Source organism: Castor canadensis, chromosome 11 (genome assembly GCF_047511655.1).
Source record: "Castor canadensis chromosome 11, mCasCan1.hap1v2, whole genome shotgun sequence".
Classification (NCBI taxonomy): domain Eukaryota; kingdom Metazoa; phylum Chordata; class Mammalia; order Rodentia; family Castoridae; genus Castor; species Castor canadensis.
In genome coordinates this window covers 63,898,062-63,914,529 of record NC_133396.1, presented here as the reverse complement: position 1 = coordinate 63,914,529, position 16,468 = coordinate 63,898,062, and the positions used below count along the sequence as shown (strand labels likewise).

General features: G+C 40.8%; 1 protein-coding gene across 2 annotated transcripts in view; it reads right to left on the bottom strand.

The window, feature by feature from the left end:
- Zzef1 (zinc finger ZZ-type and EF-hand domain containing 1) overlaps positions 1–16,468 on the bottom strand; it is a 124,165-nt gene that overhangs the window by 73,063 nt on the left and 34,634 nt on the right. For both annotated transcript variants that reach the window (XR_012438782.1, XM_074047157.1), the window contains exons 5-12: positions 15,593–15,792; positions 14,086–14,296; positions 11,274–11,390; positions 9,878–10,056; positions 8,080–8,178; positions 4,789–4,880; positions 4,308–4,456; positions 553–664 (exon numbers count right to left, since the gene is read on the bottom strand). Coding sequence is in view for 1 of the 2 variants with exons in the window: in XM_074047157.1 (XP_073903258.1) it covers positions 553–664; positions 4,308–4,456; positions 4,789–4,880; positions 8,080–8,178; positions 9,878–10,056; positions 11,274–11,390; positions 14,086–14,296; positions 15,593–15,792 (1,159 nt within the window). In the remaining variant the exon portion in view is untranslated. The remainder of the gene's footprint in view (positions 1–552; positions 665–4,307; positions 4,457–4,788; positions 4,881–8,079; positions 8,179–9,877; positions 10,057–11,273; positions 11,391–14,085; positions 14,297–15,592; positions 15,793–16,468) is intronic.

Below are 16,468 nucleotides of genomic sequence, written 5' to 3'. Positions count from 1 at the left end.
TACAGTAAAATCTCCTTTGTTAAAGGCTTTTCTGAATCTACTACTCAACTGAATAAATATTTATTGTGTATCTACCATATGCAAACCTTGAAGATAGATCTGAATTCTCTTATTTAAGTCTAAGTCTAAGATTCATACTTGAGGCTAAGTAGCCAGATAGCCAGTCTCTTTTCATAGCCAGGGAAGCACATCTCACTTATAAACATGCCTGTGTACTCGCTGTCCTCTCAGCTGAGATCCTCTTCTCCACACATCTCAGCCAGGCTAAGGATGATGGCTTAACTTTCAGCACTTGGCATCATACCACCTTTCCTAAGAAGCCTTCCCTGGTGAATTCCAGGCTCAGTTGAATCTTCTCTTCTGAGCTTCAACAGCTCCTGAATCTTCCATTATCACATCGGTCCTTCCCATTATATGAGGACATCCTTAAAGGCTGCCCCGTCTCTGGGGCTCCAGATTTGGCACAAGGATAGCTCACAATCAGCACAGTGTTTATAGACTCAGAAGAGGGGAGGGGGAGAACAGGTGAAGGCCATGCTTACTAATGCTTACTTTGGCTACTCTGCACTGCTGCAATTTGACATCTGCTTCATCCCACTCTTCTTCCAGCTCAAACCAGCCAATAGGATCATCTTCTCCAAGGACATCAGATGAGCAACCAGTCCTGTAAACACAAGGGCAATCACAAGACAGTTTCCTATCTCTAAGCTTCTCTAGAACCTGACAAGTAAGGTTATATCCCAAGTGGCATTAACTTATATATAAAGCCTGTCAACTGACAGCAGGGACCATGTGTGGCACCTGTCCCTCTGGGAATGCATGAGGTAATTTATAGTAAGTGCTTCCTGTTTCTCAGGTTCCTCATCTGTGAACTGAGAACTAAGGAGAAAGCGTGTTTCTCTACCTATCAGCTGATCTGAAGAGCAAGACCTGAAGTCAGGCATTTTGCTGAGATCTTCACCAGTGAGGCACAATGGTGGATGCCTCTGGAAACAGCCAGGGAAAAGGTGGGTGTGGCTTCCCCAGCTCTCTTTTCCCAGGTCTGGGAAACCAGTGTGTGACCAGCCTTCCTTAAGAAATCCTTCTAGAAAAGCATTCCAGCCTGGAAGCTGAAAAGCACAATTGTGGTCCATGTCTTAAAAAACGGAATAGCTAAATGCTGCTCCCTTTACAAAGATTAAATAACTAATGAAGGGCAGGCAGTCTTTTCAAGTACCACTCCTCAAACCTCACACTACTTAGCCTGTGACTCAGCTACCCATAGCAGCATGGGAGCAGTCTGGATGAATGCAACAAGCAAACACAGGCAACTATAGGAAGAAGTGGAAAAAGACAACCCAGAGTAGGTTCTGTAACAAAGAGGAAAAAAAATGTTCTCTTCCCAACATAGGTCTTTCTTGGCATAAACCTTTTGTGATACAGTTGATCCTAATGGACAGGTAGAATTTGCTTAGTCCAAAACCATGTCAACAAGTCTCATCCATAATGCATGTTTGAGGATTTTTCAATGTACTCTTTGGGAGCTAAAGATACAGCTCAGTGTCAGAGTGCTTACGTAGTATGTGTTCAATCCCTAGTTATGTAGCCCAGGCTGACCTTGAACTCATGGTCCTCCTGTCTGCACCTCCTAAGTACTGGGATTGAGATGTGCGCCACTATGCCCAGCAAAAAGTTTAACTCTTTAGAAGTCATAAAGGAAACTGTAATACAGAGAGCTGGCAGGAGAAGCAACCTTGCTCACAAAACTATATTTCATAGTAGGCTATACAGGAAGAGTTGATACTAATTCTCTTAAGTATGCAGAGCAGTCAAATAGCTGGCCTGAAGCATGCTCCCTGACCAATGCTGAAACAACAAGAACAAAAGTGGGCAAACAGATGCATGCACATAAACTTTCTGATTTCTAACCTGGTGAGGGACTGATAATATGTAGGTCACCTAAATCAGGACTTTTGAGTAACTCAGAAAAGAGCCAGTTCAAATCATTAAGGAACTAATGAAAAAGCCTGTGTTTAAGTTTAAAAAAAAAAATCATCCTGATGTGAAAGACCTTGCTTGACAGAAGGTTGTGAGAAAAAGACCTATTTTTAAATGTCCCAGGAGCAGGACATGGCCATTTAAAAATAGGTTTCATTTGTAGCTATTATTAACAAAAGAAAACCATCTTTTAAAAAGGCATATGTTTATGATGGCAGGGAGATTTTAGGAATAAGTGTCTTTTGTTCCAATTCATTTAGGGAGAGAAATTTAAGATCATTGAGTAGAAATGATAAATGTAGACTTCACTTTCTAATTATTGAAGTACCTTAACAGTCAGTGAGATTTCCATCACTTGTATTCCGCAGAGGCTGAATGATCATTTGTCAGGGATGCTGTGGAAGAAATGTCAGCAGATAGGGAGGAACTTATCTGAGATTGCTAATGGAAGTGTGGTCCATGATGGACAGTGCCAGAGTCACCTGGGAGATTGTTGGAAATGAAAGTCTTAGCTGGGTATGGTGGTGCATCCTATAATATATCCCAGTACTTGGCAGGCTAAAGCAGGAGAAATTCAGTTTGAGACCAGCCTAGACTGAAAAAAAATGTCTCAGGCCCTATCCAGGGCTACTGAATCAGAACCTGCATTGTCACAAGATCCACTGGTGGTTTGTATGCACATTAAAGCGTAAATAACACTATACTGGATGATATTTAAAGACTTCTAATAACTTGAATACTCTCAGTACCTGTGAAACGCAGTAACACAAATGGCAAGTCTAGAGTCCTGCTCCATGAGTTCTAATAGTAAGTTAGGAGCATAAGGTATGTGTGTGAGGACACTGCTACTTGAGCCATGTCTCCAGACCTTTTAGCTTTAGGAGTTTTCCAAATAGGGTCACACTTTTATGCCCACATTGGCCTGATAGACAATCCTATGTTTATACTTCCCATGTAACCAGGATGATAAATGTGCACCACCACACCCAGCTTTTTTCATTGAGATGGAGTCTTAGGAACCTTTTCTGTCTGGGCTTGCCTTGAACCTCAATCCTTGATACTTCCAATTTCCACCTCATGAGTAACTAGAATTATAGGTGTGAGCCACTGTGCCTGACTCTCCAGGGTATTTTCTATCCTAGAGAGAGGCACTAGGTTCCCCATCTGCCAAGACCCCTAAACTCAGTGCCACTCATGCCTTCTTGCCCCTCCCACTCTCCAGTCAGTCTCCAGAGCCTGCTGCTTCAGACCTTCCAGGGGCATCATTATCAGTCCACTTATTCCACTGTTGCTGCAGCTGCTGTTTTGTTCATAATCATCCCAACCTCTGACTTCCTGGGTAACAGTGCAGCTTTCTTCCACACCCCCTGCCTCCATGCTTGCTCTCCTCCATCCATGCTGCCACAGCACAAGCCAGAGTAATTCTTCTAAAACACATATTTGTGCTCCTCACTCTTCTTCTCCAAATTCCACAATCTACTCTATCCTCCTGCCTGCTTTCCTCCCCTACCATGTCCACCTTGCTTTAAGGATAGGGTTGAATGCCCAACACAGAGATAAAGAAACCTCTTCCGACCTGGCCTTTTCCAGCTCTCCAACTCAGCCCTCACCACTCTCCCGACTCAGTGCATCTCATCCACACAGGACCTCCAGCTCCTTCAGTGTGCCATCCTTCACCTGTGGGCACTCATGCCTGCTTTTCTCTTTGTGGCTGTCCTACTTCTTCAAGCAGCTAGTCAACTATAACTCATCCTTCAAAAACAGCACTGCACCACTGGCTCCAGGACACCTTCCATAATCAGCTGAAGTGCCCTGTGTTTGCTTCTAGCACTTTTCTGCGCAGCACTCCTAACATGTCAACATTCATAGGTTTGGTGTTTGCCTTCTGCACTAAGCCCAAAGCTCTCTACAACAGGGGTTATGCCACTTCCCTCACTGCGGTATTGTTAGTGCCTAGCATCAGGCCTGGCACATAGTAGGTATTTAGTAAATATTTTCAACAAAAAGATGAAAGGAAGCAGGGAGCTAGAGGTAGAAGTAAATTTCCCAGTGGCCAGGTAAGACTGAAGACCTCAAGCTGTCCCCAATTCAGGCATGCATCCATCCCCAGCCATTTTGAAGATCTGTACCCCTGGTGCCAAAGGGGCTAAGTATATTAACGAATTAACACCCATCTTTGTATATGATACTAGAAAGCAATGATACTTATGGCCACTGAGGCAGGCAGTTGGGTTAGTGGCATCTGTTCTGTTATAGACAAGGAAGTACAACTAACCAGTAAGAGAATAAACACATTCTTATTAACCACATAAGTTTGTTTTGCTCCTTACCTGCATTTTACAAACTGCCTGAGCTCCTGAAGCTTCCATTTGTCATACTTTTCAAACCGTTTGAAGTGTTCTTCTGCATGAAATTTATCAGAAGGTGAGTTATAGGCAAATACCAGCCCACACTGAGCACCAATGCCACCACGTCGAACCTGAAAGCAGAGAGGCAGCTGGAGAACTATTTCTAATTAATATGGTATATTCAAACAGCCTGAGGCAAAACCAAACCAATGAAACAATTTTGAAATATATTAAGTCCCAGAAAAAGAAAGCTACTTCTCAAGAAATGTTCCTTCATTTTCTCCATCCTTACAGTCACACCATTCAGAGATTTATAAATCTACCCATCTTTATGTCCCTGCCCTCTGCTACAGGGATGACAGACCAACAAAAAATCAATGACATGGACCTGTGAAGTGTAATCCCATTACCTAAAAAAAAAAAAAAAGGTAGCACAATTGCTTCAAGAAGGTAGCCAAATTACCATAATTCTGATTTGTGTAACTTGGAAGGCAGATTCAGTTCCTGTAGAAAAAATAGTACTTGCTCTGGTTTTTCCAGTTTCTGTAAGAAAACCTGAAAAAAAGGAAAAATTAAAGTGAGGATAATTGATCCATTTTTATAACAAAAGCAACAAAAATAAGGAATAACTAGTCTATCTGGTATCTTCATGAAAATTAGAAAAATTCCCTTTGAATCGATGCAACACGTGCCCCCAAAAACCCAGAGGAAGCGCAAGGTAAACAGAGCATTGCCAGGCACTATTCCCCCAAGGCACAATCTCTTCAACCTCATAGGCAGTCTAGCTCTGGTGCTGCAATAAAGAAAGGAACATTTATGAAGCTTGTCACTTATTATTATGGAGGTGAATTACCACATCCAGCTTGTTCTTTGAGATAGGGTCTTGCTAACGTTTTCCCTAGGCTAGCCTCAAACTGTGATCCTCCTATCTCCACCTTCTAAGTAGCTGGGATTACAGGCAGGAGCCACTGTGCCTCAGGACTATGACTTTAAATCAAAGAGAAAGATGACTGGATAATCAATCATCTTCCTGAGCCATACCTAAAACTGTGCCTGATGTTTGACAGGGCTGATAACACTGATAAAGCAAACAAGCTTACAGGTTGAGAAAAGGATTAGTTAGCTTCTTGAACACTCTGTCAGGGCTGGGCTGCCTGTCATCCTAGCTACTCAGGAGGCAGAGATCAGGAGGATCACAGTTTGAGATAAGCCCAGGCAAACAGCTCACAAGACCCTATCTCAAAAACATCCAATACAAAAAAAGGGCCTCACATTTTCTAGGCAGGTACTCTACCACTTGAGTCACAACCCCAGCCACTTTTGCTTTAGTTATTTTTCAGGTAGGGTCTTGTCGTTTTTGCCTGGGCCAGCCTGGACCTCCATCCTCCAACTTATGCATCACCCAAATAGTTGGGACAACAGGTATTAGACATCATGCCCAGCTTTTGTTGAGATGGGGTCTCACTAACATTTTGCCTAGGCTTGCCTCAAACCACAATCCTTCTATCTCCTCTCCCCAATAGCTGAAATTACAGGAGTAAGTCACTGTGCCGGCCAATTTTTCTTTTTCTTTTTCTCCCTCCTTCCCTCCCTCCTTCCTCTTTCTCTCTGTCTCTCTCTCACCCTCCCTCCTTTCAGCCAGGGTCTTGCTGAACACAGGCTGGCTTGTGATCCTCCTGCCTTAGCCTCCCAACTGATAGAATTGCAGATGAACACCACCACAGCCTAGGGCTAAATGTGGTATTTTAAATCTATAACTGTTTTGACACCCAGTCTGCTATTTGTCAAATTTAGTATCTTAAGATACCAGGTAGAAAAACAACCAGTCATAGATTTAAAGGACTTAATATATTTATCACTTCAATTTCTACCAGCAGTTTTCCTGTAAGATACTGGCCAACTGGCAGTGGCTTCCAGGAATGTCTACCTTCTGGTCTGTTAGCATTTGTTCTCCAGGCACCCTTGGGCACTGCAGTGGCACTCTTCCACAACTGGTACTTCCCCACAGTTGGGGAACTTGAAGTGTTCCAATGAAAGAAATTTTACTGTTAAAAGGGAGGGGGAAAATCACTTCTCCAAACCTAGAAGTTCTGGCTGTGAGGTATTTCCTCCTGCCCTGTCTCATCAGGCTTGTTTTTGATAGGTGAGCAAGAGAGACCCATAGGCAACCTGAGGTACAAGAATCAGGGAAGTGCTGTGAAGGGAGCACCCAGGAGAAGCTGAGGTCTTTTCCCCACACCTGTCCACACCATACCCTCCAGTTGCTCTGAACCACAACAAAAATAACAATCCCACCAGCTACAGCTCCATTTTAAAAATCCACCTATCCCAGGTCAGTGGAAGGTAGGAGAGAAAGGTGGGTAGATGGAAGACACAAAGAGAATAACAAAGTATTCAAGTCAGACTAAGCAAAAGAGCTGTCAAATGCATCTTCTAGCTGCAATGGTATTAAAAATCCACATTGTAAGCCAGATGTGGTGGCGTAACTAGTCAGGAGTCTGAGGCAGGAGAAGTACAAGTTGGAGGTCAATCTAGGCATCATAGCAGGACCCTGTCTAAAAACCAAGCCAAAAAAACCCCATATTCTGTCAGAAGAGTCTGCTTTCACATGCTACCGACAAAATTCCAATTCTTCAGAGTGAAGGGAAAATGTAGAGGTCTTTGGTAAAATGGTTTGGCCTTTCTTGGATAAAGAGAAGGAAAAAGTGCAGAGAACTGCCATTACCTCCTCCCAAGCCTACCAGCTCTAGATGGCAGGTGAAGCATGGCTGGCTGTGGCCTTCAGGATGGCAGGAGGTGGGTGCAATGAAGGAAGTGTCTCTATAGAGACTGAGCTGCTCAGGGAAGAGTTCAGGGAAACTGGTTTGTGCAAGCCTATTGCTGAAAAGGACACCAAGGAAAAAGGGAGCCCCTAGGAAAGCATGTTTTTCCAGGGGGCTATTCTTCACTGGTACTGAGAATGAATACAAGAAACAGGTTAGAAAAAAGGCAGCACTGAAAATGTCTGAAACTGGGCTCTGAGGAAAGCCAAGGGGAAACCAAATTCAAAGTGGGAAGGCCAGGCTCTTTCAGTATGTTATAGATGCTGCAATGTTCCATTTCCTTTATTGAATCAGTAGGATTCAAAGCAGTTTAGTGAGTACAAAAAAGGCACATAGAAGACATTGATGGCGTGGACTAGAAAAAAGGCTCACAGTCAGTCTAGGTTGAGAAAAAGAGCAGATGGCAAGATGAAGGGCACATCAGCAATTCTCATGTTGGCAAGAGAATGAGTGTTTCCTCCCAACACGGCAAATGGTCAGGCAGCTCTATCGGGAAATGTCTTCTTCATTATGTTTTCAGGAGGATGGCTACTGAGTCACTGTGTTTCTTAATATTTTAAGCTAACATAACAAAAAGATAATCTAAATTTAAAAACAGTAACTTTTTCTATTTGAAGAGGAAGAGTCCTTGCTTTTTAAAATTTCAGGGGGGTGGAGGGAGAAGTGGTACAAATAACATATATACATGTAAGTAAATGTAAAAATGATAAAAGGAGAAAAAAATAAAATTTCAGTGCTGAACAGCATTCAGGGTTCAAATACTTGTAAGCTAGCATGAGTCATTAATGTCAAGACAGACTACAACTAAACAGGAGAAAGGATTCAGAAAACAACCTGAGGCTCAGGCTACACATCTGAAAATTTCAAAGACCAGAGTGTGGCTTTGTACAGTTGTCTACCGACACACTAGAAATAGATAGATCATCACTCACCGTCTCTTGTCCATGGCTCCACAAGGAGGTTTTCAGGTCCTGATTTGTCTTCTTTCCCTTTGACATCACAAGCCTGAAGAGTCAACTGGAGAGGTTTGCCTGACCAAAGAAAAGGGAGGGCAAGACTTAAGCTAGGTCCATGAAAACTAGCAGGCATACACATGGGTGGTAATACAGTGCCTGTGGCCACCCAGCCTGCTCACTAAAAGTTTACCTGCTTAAAAACTAAAATAGGGCAAGATTATTAGGCAAAAGTTGGCAGTATCCTTCTGTGCTTTCCTGAAAGAGACAAAGTACAGCTTATGTTCTTGAGTTATTCCAATGAGAAGTCTCTACAGCAATACTGTTTAGAAACAGAGCACATTATAACATAGGTTGATACCACAGACCCAACATATTTGGTGGGGTGGGGAATTCCTAAGATACTGTTTTGAAGCCAATTGTCAATTGTATTGGAATTGCATTTAATGTTTTAGGTCTTATTTCTTTAAAACATCTCTAAGCAAATTTTGAAAGTCTGAAGAATAAAAATCAACTTTTGCTATGATAATCTGAAAATGATTTTCTTTCAATACTATAAGGAATACCCATAACCTGTAACATAATCCAGAGCTAGATAATTACTAGTAATGTACAATTGCTAGTATACATCACTCCCCTCTCCACTCCTCCCTGTCCGAACAACCACCGATCTGAAAACTTTGTTTTTGTGGGGTCTTAATGCTTGCTAAACAGGCACTCCATTGTTTGAGTCACATCTCCAGCCCCTTTTGCTCTAGTTATTTTGGCATTAGGGTCTCACTTTTTGCCCAGGTTGGCCTCAAATTGCTATCCCTTCTGATCTCAGGCTCCCAAGTAGCTAGGATTACAGGCATGAGACTATGGTGCCTGGTTTGAATGGTAAACTTTTCTGGAAAACACTTCAGCTTCTAGATGCTACCTAACCAAGCCTGCTCTGGGCTCTCACTTCTCCAGAAGAAGATCCTTCCAAATATAGGGAGAAATTGAATTTATATACATCAATTGTTGGACTTTAAAACATAAAATAAATCATGAAGTCACAATAAGACAAAGGTACAAACACCATGGCAGAAATACCACAGCAATGCCTCTATGACTAAAGATGGTAAGATCTACTACTGAACTGTGAACCAAAACTTTACTAATAGAGGCCAGAATGGCAAGTAAGTTGTTGCTCACATGCCAGATACAGTGTTTTAGAACAGCTTTATGGGCTCCTATGTTGAGAAGGACTAGGGGGTCCCACCTTGACTTAGCAACAAAGTGCTAAGATGGATTGCTAGTGGGGCCAGGAGGTAAAGCCATGGCAAGCTTGTACACAAGTGATAACAGGGATGCAAAGAGATACATCCTAAGCCAATGATTCTGTTGTACCAGGTTGTGGCAAGCTTCTCTCTCCTGATGAGAAGTAAATCAGCTTCCCAAATCTCTTGACTTAAATAGTGACACACTCCTGTACTTCCCCAAAGATGGCTATATTCAAATGGCCATCACACTTAAAGGATTGTACCGGCAAATCCTGGGATTTCTGCCAAGTGACATTTGGGTGTCTTTTCTGCTGACCCTGCCATAATTGAGCCACAAACATCCCCCTTCTCCCAGCAACTCCAGTCAAAGATTGGTACTCAGATAATATGCTCACATAGGGATCAGGATCCAACTACAACAACATAGTCTACAAATTGCCTGGAAAGACCAGAAGATGCCAGAAGAGCACATGGTGAGGATGGCTTTATGATTTATCCACTGGCATGTTCATCATGCTCAGATCATTTACCATATTTGAGGAGCAGGTTCTGTCTGACGGATACCATGGATGAGATGAGGGACAAGGCATCATACTGTGTGTCCAGGTGGTCAGTGATGGTACACAGAGAGCTCATCACTTTGGCAATACTTCCTCTTGCCAGTGCAAAAGCCAGAAGAGTCAGTTCTACCTCTGGAGTAGAACAGCAGCTAGAAAGAACAAACAAAAAACTTCATTCCTGAAAAACATGAGAAAATCCAGATAGCTCAAACCCATGTGAAAAATCACCATTAAGTAACATTAATCTGCCACATACTTTCTAGATACTTACCAAAAACACCAATTCAAAATCCTTAAGGTTAATATAAGGAAAAGCTAAATCAACCCTGGGAAACAGGAAAGTAGATCTTTACATTTGTAACCTTAATCTATAAAAATGAAATGATACTAGTAAGCCAAAAACAAATGAGTTTCCACAGTCTCTGTTGTTAGGAAGCCTTGGGTAATAAGCTGACTTGGTCAAAAAGTTTTTGAGAAGCATGAAAAATTTATTTTAGATCCACTTCTTTTACTTTTATTATTATTATTACTACTTGCTTTACTGGGGCTTGAACTCAGGGGCTTGCGCTTGCTAGGCAAGCACTCTCCCACTTGAGCTATACCCCCAGCTCTTTTTGCTTTAGTTATTTTTTTGAGTGGTTCTTGAGTTTATGTCTAGGCTAGCCTGGGCTGTGATTCTTCTATTTAGGCTTCCTGAATAGCTGGGTTGGCAGGTGTGTGCCACCACCCAGCTTTTATGGGGTAAGATGGGGTCTTGCTAACTTTTTGCTCAGACTGGCCTTGAACTGTGATTCTCCTCATCTTTGCCTCCTTATTAGCTAGGATTACAGCTGTCAGCCACCATACGTGGCAAATTTTACACTTTCTAAACACATCATGATGAAATGTGAAACTATCTGGATATCTCAGGGACTAGTTTGTCTAATGCAGTACTATCATTTGGGCTCACTGAGGAGAGGTGAGCATCCCTCAACACTAAGTGCTCCCTTCTGTCAAGCTACCAAGGTGCTCTTTCTCAGTTCTGCAGACAGTAAGGCTATTAGCGGTATGTTTAAGGTAAATGGGCTGATTGAAGGCCAAAGCCAGGAAGGAGAGTGAATTGAGAAGCTTGCATTTTGAACTTGAAGATACTTCTAACTGAATTAGAAGCCTATTCCCTCTGCCCCCTAATTCTTCAAGTTAGGTAATATTGCTAGGTGATGGAATCCAGATGGGTAACTATTATTTCACTTTCTCTTTAGCTGCTAAAATTGGACCACTTTTAGTGGTGATCTTTTAAATATTAAAAAAATTTTTCCAAAGACTTAATAAGCATACATGCCATTCACTTGCCACAAGGAGTTCACTTCATCAACCTTGATTTTACCTAGTTATTCTTATGAGGAAGCTATCCACTTCTTCCAAAACATTGGGAGACAGGAAAGTTGAGAAGTCTGCAGATCCTGGTGAGAGGGAAAGTGGAGGCATGTGCTGCAGTGCCTTCCTGGAAAAGTAACATGTGAGATCAGAGCAAAGCCAGGCATCACAGTCAAAACCCATGAAGAAAAGCTCATGCTGGTCTATGCCTTACAAGCAAACAGACAGTATCCCTACAGAAAATCTGGTACAATGTAAGCTAGGTATTTGTCTCCAGGAGTCATACTGCTTTTTTTCAAGAAGTCCATCTCCCTCTATAAAAGCTTCCTTGATTCTCTGGAACTCACATTCATTTTAAGTAGTAAAAGGAAAACTCTGGAATTCTTACAAAAACTGACCCCAGAGAGAACAGTGTGTGACCCAGTAAAAAGTCTCCTTTATACATAGAATCTTAAGATCTAGAGCATCTAAAGAGGTGTCATGAGTTTTACTGTTTCCTAAACAGATCAGTACCATCACATTTTCCATTCTTGCCATGTTTCTTGGCCTTTCCACCTTGGTAACTGTTTGGTTTGTGGTGCTGGGGATGAAACTTGGGGCTTTGTGCATGCTAGGCAAGAGCTCTCCCATTTATCTACACTCCCAGTCTCTTAATGTCTATATTAATGTTTTCTCTTTTTTCATCTCCTCTTACAGTTATCGTTCTAAATTCCCCAGCAGTTTTGCCTCCTCTTGATTAGCAGTCACCTAAGAAATGTATGCAATAAATGATTACTGAGTGCTACTATGTGCCAGCAACTGAGTTAGGTGAGTGAGTATACCACAAAAAAAAAAAATCAAAGATGTTGTAGGAATGCATAAAAAATGAAAATTCTAGAATTGATCATTGGTGTTAAGGTCATGAAAGTTAAGGAAAGGATGAGGAATTACTCCAAACTAAAGGAAACTCTGAACAGACATGACAATGAAATGCAAACTATGACTCTGGACTGGATCCTCTTACTATAAAGGACATCACTGGAGTGACCTGTAAAACCTGATACGATCTGAGAATGTGATGGTAGCAGTGTAAATCAGTGTTAATTTTCTGATCTTAATGTTTGTTGGAAAATGTTCTTTGTAGGAAATACATACTTAAGTATTCTGGGACAATGGGGAACCACATTAGCGAATTATTCTCAAATGGTTGAGGAAGAAAGAAGAGCTCTCTGTATTATACTTGCCATGTTTCTCTAATTTTAAAAAGATTTAAGTAAAATAATTTTAAGCCGGGTGCCAGTGGCTCACATTTGTAATCCTAGCTACTCGGGAGGCAAAGATTAGGAGGATAAAGGTTTGAAGCCAGCACAGACAAATAGTTTGTGAGATCCTATTTTAAAAAAACCCTTCACAAAGCCAGGCACTGGTGGCTCATGCTTGTAATCCTAGCTACTGAGGAGGCAGAGATCAGGAGGTTTGTAGTTCAAAGCCCCTGGGGCAAATAGTTTGTGAGACCCTATCTCAAAAAACCCTTCACAGAAATAGGGCTGGGGGAATGGCTCAAGGTGAAGGCCCTGAGTTCAAGCTCCAGTACCACCAAAAAAAAAAAACCCAAACAAACAAATAAAAAAAACCACCAAAAACCAAAACAAAACAAAAAGACAAAACCCTTCACAAAAAAGGGCTGGTGGAGTGGCTCAAGGTATAAACCCCAGTACCCAAAAAAAAAAAAAATTTTAAAAGAGAAAGGAAGAAAGGAGTATGGCCAACTCTTACCCTTTGGATATAGCATTGCTAACAGTGTTATTTGCTGAAAAGTTTTATTTAATAGTGCTAACAAATCTCAAAAGATGTCAAGAGAAAATACTAGCAATATTTTTCTGATTGGTACTTTGACAGCCTACATTAACAGTGCCTATTATCAGTTAATTGAACCTACATAATACTAACATTTCATTTCTACTGAAGCTGGTTGTCTTTGTTTTGTGTGGAATGCTTGGGTTTTTGCCCTATCAACTTTTTAAGAGAAAAATTCAAAAGGTTATCTACATTTAAAATAAATTAGTTTAGTATCCTTGCAAAGATTTCACTCATTAATGAAAAGATCTCTCAACTTGGGAGTCCAAAGACCTAGATTCAAATTGATCCATCATTCCCTGGTTATGAAATCTCAGGGAGGTCATGATACCTTCATCTATAAAATGAGGATAAGTTTTTACTGGAGCATTTTAGTGTCAGTAGTAAAATAGCAGACAGCATTTGAAAATGTGCTATCTATCCAGGCACTGGTAGCTCAGGCTTAGAATCCTAGCTATTCAGGAGGCAGAGATCAAGAAGATCAAGGTTTAAAGCCTTCCCAGGCAAACAGTTTGTAAGACCCTATTTGAAAACATCCAACATGAAAAAGGGCTACTGGAGTGGCTCATGTGGTAGAGTGCCTGCCTAGCAAGTGTGAGGCTCTGAGTTCAAATCCCATTACTGAAAAAAAAAAAGAAGAAGAAAATGCTCTATCTAACATTCATTGCTATATAATCAGAGCAACTGTCCACAATGGATAAGAACAGGCACAGCATGAGTGACCTCACAACACTGGAGCACTTGGTGAGTTGATAAAGAAAGACACTAGAGGGGCAAGAAGGTGGAGGTGGTACTTCTTCAGAGTCTACAAAGTGCAAGAACCTCAATTAAAACAAGAAGCAATATACAGCTAAAAGGTACAAACAGAAAAAAACAGGCACCAAGGGCTGCACAGTTGACTGAGTCCCCACCATGGAAGGCTGCTCAGGACACTCCCTAGAGAGGTATGAGTATACCTTGACAAGGTAGAAAATAGAGTGACTTACTGAGTATTGTGCAGCACTGTCTGAACAAAGGCAGGATTTGTCTCCATAGAAGCGGTCACCAGAGACGTTAGCAGTGACCAATACCATATTGCAGAGGCATCTGAGACCGAGACCCCAGACTTCTTAACTCTTTGAAAGCCAACAGCCCTCAGACCATGAATCCTAGTATCACATCCATCACTAAGACAACGCTTTATGTTAATCTGGACATCTGTCAAGCACAAACAACAAATTCAGTATTGGATTAAATTCTTAGTTCAAAAACTTCTAGGCTATCAACTAAAAGCAAAATGGTAACTGACATTCTGAAAAGAAAATTCTTATGATATACTTTGGTGACAGACATAAACAATATGTGCAATGAAACTAGCACATAATAAATGTGTCTCAAAAACATTGATCAATCTAAGAATTCATAAAAATAATGTGTAAAATTAAGGATGGCTATCACAAAACTTCTGTGGAACTTTAAGTGTTAAAAACTGCATAGAGAGCATTTTATAAATGCATTAAGAACATTTCTAGAATTCCTAGCTGGCTTATAAGCAGTTGTGAGAATGTCTTTTTAATAATCAAGTCTAAACAGATGACATAGACACGACTCACTTTGAGCAAAGTCACAATTTCTTATTTGGTTGGAGAGAAGAGGTGAGAAGTTTAAAAGGACACAACTTAAGAGAAAAAAAGCACCATAGTATAAGGTAGGAAGCTTCTACTCCACAAGCTTAGCTACTTCTTTGCCTAGAGGTGAGACACAAAGACGCTACCTCCCTAGGCCTCAGTTCCTTTGAGCAAAGTAAGAACACTTCTTTTGGCCCAGGAAAACATTAGAGGAAATGAGACAAAACATGAAGCATTCCGGCTCTCTGAATGAAATAAGCCTGGAAAGAAATCACAGAATTGTGATTATTTCCAAATGCTGTATGTGAAGCAAGGTTACAATACACAAAACTGGAAACAATCTAAATGTCTAAGAATACAGGGTAGGTTAAAATTAAGACATATTTTTTACAACACTAAATAAAGGTGTTCATGAAATTATGATATGACGACACATTAAAAATACAAAAGAACATGAGCAGAATCACTATTTTTATAAAAAAGACATAAATATTTGCAAATGTATATATAATCCTATTTTTTAGAAAATGTGTACATTTTGTGTATGCATATGTTTATAAATATATTCACATAACTATACAAACACAAAGATCTGGAAGGATCCATACTAAGAAAGTAATAGTGATAATCCCCAAGTAGTAGCATGCAAGTATTTTTGTTGGTCTGTATTTTTTCTAATTGTCCAATAATAAGAAAAATATTTTTAACTAAGAAAAGGCTTTACTGGTTTTCTATAATTTTTAATAACACTTAATAAATGAAGTAATGACTACTTCTGTGTGTGTCATAAAAAGGAAATCAAATTTCCAAAATAAACTCCACACGCCATGCTGATAAAAAAATATTGCTTCTCTTCCTTCTCTCCCACTAATTTTGTTTGACTCACAGAGCTGATTGATGTTGGCGTTTTCCAGCAGCGTCACATAGCCTGTGACATTGCTGGGGATGTGCACATCTCGGACTTCCTGGAGATCACCAGCACTCCTCCCAACAGCTACTGTCACCTGCTGTGGCATGTAGCTCTGGTCAGTGGCAGCCACTGCAATGGACAGGTGCCTAAGCACGACATCTGGTTTCATTTTTAACCTGGAAAACACAGACAGCAGAAACAAGTGTTTATATGGGTCAAATACTGGAAGGGTCTACAGGTCTCACCTGGATGATCTTATATTTGCTATACCTCAAGACTGATACCCCAATAGAACTAACTTGAAATGCTAGCTATGAGTTTCAAAGTTTGTGTGACCTTCCTAAGTGACTATAAAGCCATTCGGTTCAACAGTAATCTTACATTTCCTTTAAAGCTACTAGTATAGGCAGAACTATACTAGGATAGGAACATTCTATCAAAATTCCTACACTGAAGCTCTGAAGCAAATTCTAAACTGCATCCAAAAAACGGAGTATGTTCCCTCATCTATAGATTAGATGGCTAAAGGTAAAACTATGTCTGCTAAGAGAAAACAAGACATTATTTCTATTTCTGATATCCGAAATTAGCCCATTTTCTGAAGGGACAGTTGAAAATTTAGATAGAAACTTCAGAACTTCTAAAAGTATCATAGTTACTGTCATCAACTCCAGGATTCTTGACCATCCCACTCCCTCTTCTGAATGGATTAACTCATACAGTGCACCTTTTAGATGTACAGGAAAGATCTAAAAGTATATAGTTCACAAGACCCTATCTTGAAAACACCCATCACAGAAAAGGGCTGGTCGAGTGGCTCAAATGGTAGAATGCCTGCCTAGTAAGCATGAG